The 9457-nt window shown below is 35.3% G+C and overlaps 1 protein-coding gene across 2 annotated transcripts in view; it reads left to right on the top strand.

Moving 5' to 3' along the window:
- Positions 1-953: 953 nt before the first annotated feature.
- The window catches only part of SLCO1A2 (solute carrier organic anion transporter family member 1A2), a 51159-nt gene continuing 42655 nt past the window's right edge, over positions 954-9457 (top strand). The window contains exons 1-4 of one of the 2 annotated variants that reach the window (XM_043882412.1): positions 954-1058; positions 1407-1528; positions 6305-6446; positions 8428-8560. In XM_043882412.1, coding sequence (XP_043738347.1) covers positions 1469-1528; positions 6305-6446; positions 8428-8560 — 335 coding nt within the window. In that variant the 5' untranslated portion in view covers positions 954-1058; positions 1407-1468. Of the gene's footprint in view, positions 1059-1267; positions 1293-1406; positions 1529-6304; positions 6447-8427; positions 8561-9457 lie in introns of those variants that run through there. The other variant, XM_043882413.1, reaches the window with a different exon arrangement.

The following is a 9457-nucleotide window of genomic DNA, read 5'->3' as shown; positions in this document are numbered from 1 at the left end:
TTGCTAAGGTTGGTCTCTAATACTTTTCACTTGTGACCTATGAATTTTTTTTACCACTCACATACCAAACATTTTGTATTTGATCACACACTGTCCAGTTCTATTCCAATATGTTTTACTGAAGAGTTTTACCTTTCCCAAGAGAAATATAAGTTCCTTGGGGTCTGGGTTCAAGTACCATCCACAGAACCTTATTCTTCTCTAGTGATATATATTTATTGTCTTTAGGGCAACTTATCTGTCCTGTTCACAGCTGGAATCCTATGCTTAACACAATGATTGGCATAGAGTAGGCTTTTGATACATATTTGTTGTTTTCATAAAAGAAGGACTAAAGATAATTAAATTCATATATAATTTTTCAGTGGCTATTGCCTTAATGTGTGTAGGGAATTAGATCCAGGTTTTTAAAAATTAAGGCCAGTCTGGATATTGTTAAATGCATATGTTTCAGAAGATTTTAGTCAATTAATCCTGGGGATACTGTTATGATAGCATCTGACAACTTGAAGTAAATTTACTAGAATAAATATTGTCAGAGTGAAATAGTTTGGTTTTGGTACAAAATATTGCCCTGGTTTCAAGAAAGGAAATAGGCAAAATCTTTGACAATGCATTAGTAGAATTTAAAAGACTATGCCATTTTTTTATTTTACATGTAAAAGCATCTATCTATATACTGTGTATATATACTTAGACACACATATATCTGTATTTAATATATATGTATATGTATAGATCACCACCTTTGTTTGGTCTTCTCCTAGACCTCACTTCTTAACTGGCAGCTGTAAGATTCCTTTCCAGATCAAAGAATTATTTGTTGTTTTTACTTAGGCTATTTCCATGATTAAAATTCCATGTCTCCCCAGGTTTCCGTGAATCAGCAGTGCCCCAGAAAGTGTTTCCCGTCTTGAGACTCCAGGGAAGTCTTGGAATCCAAAGAACTTGAAGAGGGAGCCTGGCCAAACGAGATTTTTGAGTCTTTGTAGGCTTGCTAAACCAGATACTTAGCACACAAATCAAAGTCCGTGTGTTCCTAAAAGCAGCATTTTCATGTAAGTCCAGGGAGCTCATTGTGGTTTTATTTATTTTGGCTAAAGAAGTGAAAAGTTTTGTTTTAACCATGTGATTATTATTTTACAAGGAGAACATAACAAATTATTTTAATCTTTAATCTCACTAAAGAGTAACTGAAATGATTTGATGTAACTTTTTCAATGGAAAACTTGTTAACAACTAAATCTTCTCTAAGGTCATTACTTTCTGGATCTGAATCAGAAGCTTCCTAGGTATTTTTGTTACACAGTGGATTCTTGATTCTGTTACTCAGATTCACCGTTTTCTTCACAAGAATGATGCTTTATGACTGTCAGTAATTTAATAGATTTTTGTCTTCTTAAAAGACTAGAATTAAGAAATATCAAGATTGAGAACATAAATATCTTGGACTATTCAGAAGAACAACATGGGAGAAACTGAGGAAAGAATGGAAACTCATAGAATAAGATGTCTTTCCAAGTTGAAGGTATGGACTTGCTTTGTGTGGATATATGTATATGTACTGTATTTTCTTTTTAAACCTAGATCTTGTAAAGTTGTTTATATCTTCATGCACTAATCTGATAGTAACATCATACCACCTGATATATTGATAATTTCTTGCTTTAATGAAATTGGTTTGTAACTGAGAGTGTGTCTAAATAGGATTATTGATTCAGGAAATTTAATCAGAATAGCTTTGAAGGATTTAAATGAGGATCTTAAACATTTTCAAGCACACATAATACAGTACGATTTACTTTCCTGGCTACTGCTGCTAAGTCGCTTCAGTCGTGTCCGACTCTGTGAGACCCCATAGACGGCAGTCCACCAAGGCTCCGCTGTCCCTGGGATTCTCCAGGCAAGAATACTAGAGTGGGTTGCCATTTCCTTCTCCAATGCAAGAAAGTGAAAAGTGAAAGTGAAGTCACTCAATCGTGTCCGACTTGGAGTGACCCCATGAACTGCAGCCCACCAGGCTCCTCCGTCCATGGGATTTTCTAGGCAAGAGTACTGGAGTGGGGTGCCATTGCCTTCTCCGAACTTTCCTGGATCAAAGGCCTATTTAACGTTCACCCTTCTGGTGAGAGAAGTATGGAGCTCTCTCCTGGAAAATAGTACATTGGACAGAAAAGCTTTTTTAATCTCTATTCAGTGATGACTTCACAATGACCCACTAAAACAAATGCTTACTTCAAGCTTTGGCAACATACCAGTCATTCTCTATAAGAAAAATGCCCATTTTGCTAGCTGTTTTGGGTATTCTTAACTATTTCAGAGCAATCCTTTTTGCATAACCATAAAACCATTTTGCCTTCAAGCAAAATTTGAATAAACTAGAAGATCTGGATACTTGTTCTGATTCTACAGCTAGTGCCTGTAAGTGGTTATCAAACTATGACACTGCCACCAATTTTCTTCCTATTGAAAGTTTGTTTTCTCTTTATATGTGTATAGGAAAAATCTACATATACAGGAAAGTTGAGAATCATGATATAGAGCTAGAAAACTACTTTTGCGTGAAATGCTACATTAATTATGTATTTTAAAAATCCCCTTAAATTGTTCCTTAATTCTGATGTCCATCTCCTAAAACCGAGGGTTTAAAAATAAAGCTTGAGGACCAGGCTTCCTAGATTTGTGCTGAGTTCAACTGCTGGTTTGCAATTGCCCTTGGATAAGTTGCTTCACCTCTTTGTGGTCCAGTTTTCTCCTCTGAAAGAGATAATGACAATTTACTCTTATCTCATAGAATTTTTTTTTCCTTTTACATGCTCTGAACAATGACTGGAATATTGTAAGCTTTCAATAAATACTGGTTATTATTAATAGCATTTGTGGATAAGAGTCAAGAATTATATATTAACAATTGGCTTTTAATTTTTTATAACGTTGGAGTTTGGCAGGATTAGATATTGATCTGAATGTGACAACCACGTATTGCAAGCACAAGTTTATCAGGTAAAAGACAGTTGCTTCATAAGTCGTCTGGGTTGCTCTGATTCTCTGACCTTAGAAATCTGCTCATTAAGCAAGCATTTTTCGAAAGTAATAAAGGACTCTCTTCAACAAGTTTGCTTCAAAGGTATTATTGAAACTGGGGCATTATTGAAAGCTGATAGGACTAGCTTTATAAATATCAAGGTTATTTTGTACTAGACACGGGTAGGAATAGCCACTAGTTAGACAGCCTACCTAGATGTTTCGGGAAAAGGAAAGTGGGATCATGATTTATTGAGTTTCCTTTCTTAAAATGTTAAATAAAAGAAATTATTCTTTAAAATATGATTTGTACTGTGCTTGGTTGGCTTTGCTTGTTTTTAAATACAAAATCTGAATTATAAAATCATGTGAAAGTATTTACAGTGTGCTCTGCAAAGATTTACAAGGAGATGCCAGACATGGTTTTTATAAATGGGATTTATTATAAAAGGATAAATAGCTAGAGATATAACTATGCTATCTAGTCAGTCATATGACTATGCATTTTGACTTATATTGAACTTGATATTTAAATTTCCCAAGTCTTTTCCACATATATTTATATTCAGATTTCCCCAAATTAATTGGTGAGGTAACTTTTGGCTTAGATGTAGTTAATCCTATTGAATTTCATCTATAGTCAGCTTACTTTCAGATCTGACTACTTTTTCAAGATGTTTTTGAATACTGATTCTGTCATTTATTCAATAAATTGCACTGAGAACCTATTGTTTGTGAGACTGAAGATACAAAGGTAAATAATATATGGCTCCTATCATTGAGATGCTCGCAGGATAGTGAAATAAGAGGTTATAGGCATCCAAACACATAAGTAAAGTGTACTGTGGGGAATTCCCTGGAAGTTAAGTGGTTAGGACTCTGGCTTCCATTGCAGGGGACTAAGATCCTTGTGCCATGTGGCATGGCCAATAGAAAAATAAAGTCCCTTAAAAATAATAAAGTGCACTGTGCTGAGGGCTGTAATAGAGGCAGGAACACAGCAGAGTGGGAAGATAAGGAGGATACCTGGGAAGTAGAAAGACAAAGGAAGACTACACAATAGAAATAATGGTATAGTGAATTTTAAATATTGAGCATACATTTAACAGATGCACAAAGTGAAGAAAACACTACAAGTGGAGGACCACATGTAAAAGTCACTGAGATTTAAAGTAGCATGATGAATTAAAAGAACTATAAGTAGAATATTATGCTTGGCGACAAGGGGCAGGAGATGATAGTGAGATATAAATGAGGCTTTGTTTGCATGTAAAAAGTAGGGGTTTTTGTTAATTGGAAGCCACTAAAAAGTTTCCTGAAGTGGAATCACATGCTAATTATGAATTTTATTCATTAATTAGATGAATAATTATCATGCTCCAAGTTAGTGGTGGTGGCAGGTAGAAGGGAGATTGGAAGTCGGAAAGCGTAGAGGAGACAAAAAAAATGATTGCAATTGTCTAAGCTAAACTGTGTATCAATTTGAGAGATTTGGGCATCTGGGTGGTAGTTAAAGCTATAGAAATATGAGAATTACTAGAAAGAAGATATCAGGCGAAAACTAGAGGGTATGAGACAAATGCCTGAAGAAGTTGGCCAAAGAAGAGATGACTGAATACAGAGTCTAGCAGGTAGGCAGAGACATAAATATGCATTGGGAGAGGAAATTTTAGGAAGGAAAGAGAGATTGATGATGCTAAATGACTCTGAGTCATCAAGTTAGCTGAGGACCGAGAAGTGTCCATTGGATGTGGAAATCAGGAAGTTAATGACCTTTTACAGAGTAGCTTCAGGAGGAGCCAGACTGTAGTAGACTGAAGGGCGAGGGGAAGGTTTGTGTAGGCAATGAATCTAGACTGTTCTTCCAAACAGCTTGATAGTACCTGCACCAGGGCAGAAAGAATATTTTTTAGGACAGAAATATCTTGCATATATTTATAAGTTAGTAGAGAGGGAGGTAGTAAAGAGTATGAGGTTGAAAATAGAGGAGGGGGTTAGTAATTGATGAATTAGGATTTCAGCAATGGAAGGAATGGGTTCCAGAGCATGGATGGAGAGATTTTCTTATATAGGGGGAGGGATCCATCCTTTTAAAAGTGGAAGGAAAATTAGAGTGGCAGGGAGAGGTAAATTTGAAGGTGAAGATGCTGAGACCATTTTCTGATCAAGAGGAGCACATGGCTGAGTTGGAGCCCTCCCTCTTGAAAGGAGTGTATAAATTATGGGGTTGGTTCAAGATTGAGAAATTGGAGGGGTAAGGATTTTAGTGTATGAGTGTACTAGCTGGACAGTGAATTGAATGGTCTTTCAGGATGGAAGTGTCATCAGGAAATACTTTTAAGGAGGTCAAGGAAAAAGCCCCGTGGTATAAGATTGGAGACCACCATTCAGGTTGACATAAACCTATTTATCCATAATTTGTTGATTTTGAAGCAGTAATTAATCTACCTAACTTATGATTACCCAGTATACAATGCTCCTTTTTCAAATCCCTTTCTAAGATCTAAATCTTTTCCCTTCTGATTTAGTAAAACTATCAAAATGTTAACCTTTCATATTTAACCATTCTCGTTCCTACTGATCACAATGATTCTATCTGTTAAGTTGTCCTTGATTTTTGTTATGGATTATGTCAGCCTGACAGCTGTCTGGAGTTATACTAATACATAGGAAATGTGATTCAATATGTGGAATATTGTATTCATATTTGTTTATCTTAGAAAGTATCTGTTCAGTTCAGAAATATTTCTGTTATTGTTTATAATTAAAATATTGCTTTAAATAAATTAACTGGCAGTAAATAGCAAAATACTGCTGTATACATTGCATATAGCTTTGCATAAAAGAGAACTTAAGCAAATTTGCTACAGAAATAATGCCTTTGTGTAATGTTACATTCTTTTAAAAAAATTAACATGCATGTATTCTTTTGTTCTACGATAGCATTGTAATGCTGAAAATCTATTTAAATCATTTGCTATGTCTTATTTAGAATGATAACTTGTTTCTATGTATGTATAAGACATTTCCATAAAATAATGAGGATACCAATGACCTACAAAATTCAATATACTAATCAATTAGTTCAACTTTGAATTTTTAAAGTGAGAACATAGCATAGAAAACAAGAAGAGTTCACTTTAAAAGGTTCTCTCAAACATAAGAGTTACTTGAACTGAAAACAACCAGTATTTTGGTAGAAGATATTTTATCAACAAGTGGCAAATATACAATTTAAAAATAAAATTTTCATGTTTTCTTGTACTTTTTTTCTTCCTAGATGTTTCTGTTGGCAATAACATGTGCATTTGTATCCAAAACACTATCCGGATCTTATATGAATACCATGCTCACACAAATAGAAAGACAATTCAACATCCCAACATCTCTAGTTGGATTTATTAATGGAAGTTTTGAGATTGGTAATGAATTATTTTTGCATTGCTTCTTTGTGTGTATTGTCTATGGAGCTAGTCTGAATTTTACTTTCCTTATTTTCTGCTTTACGTCATTCAGTCTGACTGCATGTATTTTCTAAAATGGCTTAAATAACCTGGCTCACTTTGGAATATATTTAGAAAGAATTCATTTAAATATTATCCCCAAATAACACTTAAACATTGCCACATATCCAATCACAGGGCTTTTTATTCTAATGGTTAAATTTTTAAAAATCTAACAGTCTTTTGGTCAGCTAGCATGAGCAGCAGAGTGTTTAGAGTACTAATATTTAATCTATCATTTAATGACCTTTAGGGCTTTATCTTCATGTTTAGAAGATATCAAGGGGAAAAAGGGAATTAATTTTTTTTTTTAAAGCAAATATTTTTCTTCTCCTGTTGTTTCTGGGAGGTTGACAATTCTCTTTTCTAAGTGGAAAGAAGAAACAGTTTTTGTGTCTCATTGACTTTATTTTAGAAACAGCCTGTAGGGAAGCATAAAGTCTATTCTTGGGCTCTGATATTTGTGGCTGATTGGGAAGATGTGAGGCCAGAGAGAAAGAATGAGGAAGGGAAATATTTCTCCTGTGAACAAAGTGGCAGGGAACTACAAATGCCACTCCTTTAGTTTTAGAGTGGGTTTTACTTCCTTTAAGAGGAAAGTTGCCTTTAATACTTTTAATCAGTATCTGACAGAAAAGTTAGAATTGGAGAGAGGCAAAACTGAAACCAGTGATGCTTGATCTTGTCTCCTAGTCTTCCGTCCTGTCAGACCTCATTCAGCATCACACATGTAACAGATCCTGGCCGCAGAGCCAGAAGTCACTCCTTCTATAGGCCCTTTGAAAACCCAGCTCACAGTCTAATGAAGGGCATAGATGCAAAATAATTTAACTGATGCAGTAAGTTTGGTGACATAGGTATATGACAGTTCCTATAGGAACACAGAGAAGGGACACAACCTCCCTTAAGGAAGATAGGCGCTTGACGTCAAGGTTTTCCAGATGAAGAAACAGGGTTGATAAGTTTGAAGAGAATTCCTGTAGAAGAAGCAGCATAAGGATGAAGCAGTATGGTAGCTCATGTGTGGAGCAACATTAAGCCCAATATTATCAACTGGCCAAGCTTCAGGTGGGAATTACTAGATTATAAATCTGGAGAAATGGGCAGGAGTGAGAAATGAGCTACTGGAGAGCTTTGTATGCTCACTACAAAACTTATCTTTTACCCTTTAGGTAACAGAGAGTCACTATGAAATTGGCTAGGGTTATTAATATTTCTGTGTCAAGGACCTCTTTGGCAATCTGATGCCAAATGTTCTCAGAATAACATTTTAATTGAATAAATTAAAAATTACAAGAGTACAAAGGAAGCCAATTATATTGAAATAAAATTATCAAAATATTAAAAATAAAATATATTTGCATTTTTTACCAACACATTAGATAACAATATCTACTCCAGTTTTGAAGTAATCATCAGTGTCAATAATATTTTGAGGCATCTGCATCAACTGTAATGTCATATGCAAATACCTGTAACTTCTGTTGGTGATAGTTGGTGACAAAATTGTACATGCTTCCAATACTACTGTAGTTTGCATCTGCTTTCATTGTCAAAGGAAATACTAATGTTTAGTTAATTTAGTGAAAATAAAGATGCAATTTTATTTTTGTCACTCAAGTTCATGGAACACCTGATTTCTATTCATGGACTATTTCAGGATTTATAGATTGTAGGTCAAGAACCTCTGTTGAAACACATTGTAAAACAGAGCCCTCCTTCATGGCAGGAGTTGTGTTTTAATCACTTATTATTTTGTGCACCTCTAGCACCAATTCCAGTATTTGAGATATTTATTATACAATGAATGCTAGATAGTTAATGATTGGGTGAGGCTGTTAATTCAGACTTTGTTCATAATTATTGAAATATTCATTTCTCACATCAATTTTTTTTCTAGGAAATCTTTTGTTGATTATATTCGTGAGTTATTTTGGACCAAAACTGCATAGACCAATAATGATTGGTGTTGGATGTGTGGTTATGGGCCTAGGGTGTTTCTTACAATCACTACCTCACTTCCTCATGGGCCGGTAAGTATTGCAGCTTCCGACGATTTTTTAGGTGCAATTTTCAGCTGCAGGAAATAAGCTTGGATTTCCTTTCTAGGAATAATGGTTCCTAAAGGCACAGAGAACTGTCATAAGAACTACAAGAAGAACTTTAGGTGCAGATTCTGTCGTACTTGCCTCTTCTATGCTCTTGGCTGTCTGACTTCCATTTAACATGTCAATTTATGAAGCAGAGATTTGGGACAGAGTTGAGTCTGATGAAGATTCTTTTTTTAATTTTAATTTTTTAAATTATCAAACTATGATAACACATTTATCAGAGACTTGGAAAATACAGAATGAGGTTACTATATATTACAATTATTTTTTTAAGTAGATAAATTGAGATTTTTGTTGGAGTTTCAATATCAAAGTCTCAAAAATTAATAGAATGAATATACAGAGAAGTAGAAGGATATAGTGAACCAATTCAACATAATTAAATTTATACAATTTTCACACAATCAGTTCAGTTCATTCATTCAGTCGGGTCCGACTCTTTGCGACCCCAGGAATCGCAGCACGCCAGGCCTTCCTGTCCATCACCAACTCCCGGAGTTTACTCAAACTCATGCCCATCGAGTCGGTGATGCCATCCAGTCATCTCATCCTCTGTCGTCCCCTTCTCCTTCTGCCCCCAATCCCTCCCAGCAGCAGGGTCTTTTCCAATGAGTCAACTCTTCCCATGAGGTGGCCGAAGTATTGGAGTTTCAGCTTCAACATCAGTCCTTCCAATGAATACTCAGGACTGATCTCCTTTAGGATGGGCTGGTTGGATCTCCTTGCAGTCCAAGGGACTCTCAAGAGTCTTCTCCAACACCACAGTTCAAAAGCATCAATTCTTTGGTGCTCAGCTTTCTTTGCAGTCCAACTCTCACG

This window comes from Cervus elaphus, chromosome 22 (assembly GCF_910594005.1).
Source record: "Cervus elaphus chromosome 22, mCerEla1.1, whole genome shotgun sequence".
In the NCBI taxonomy this organism is placed as follows: domain Eukaryota; kingdom Metazoa; phylum Chordata; class Mammalia; order Artiodactyla; family Cervidae; genus Cervus; species Cervus elaphus.
The sequence above is the reverse complement of the archived record's forward strand: the minus strand, read 5'-3'. Positions and strand labels throughout refer to the sequence as shown.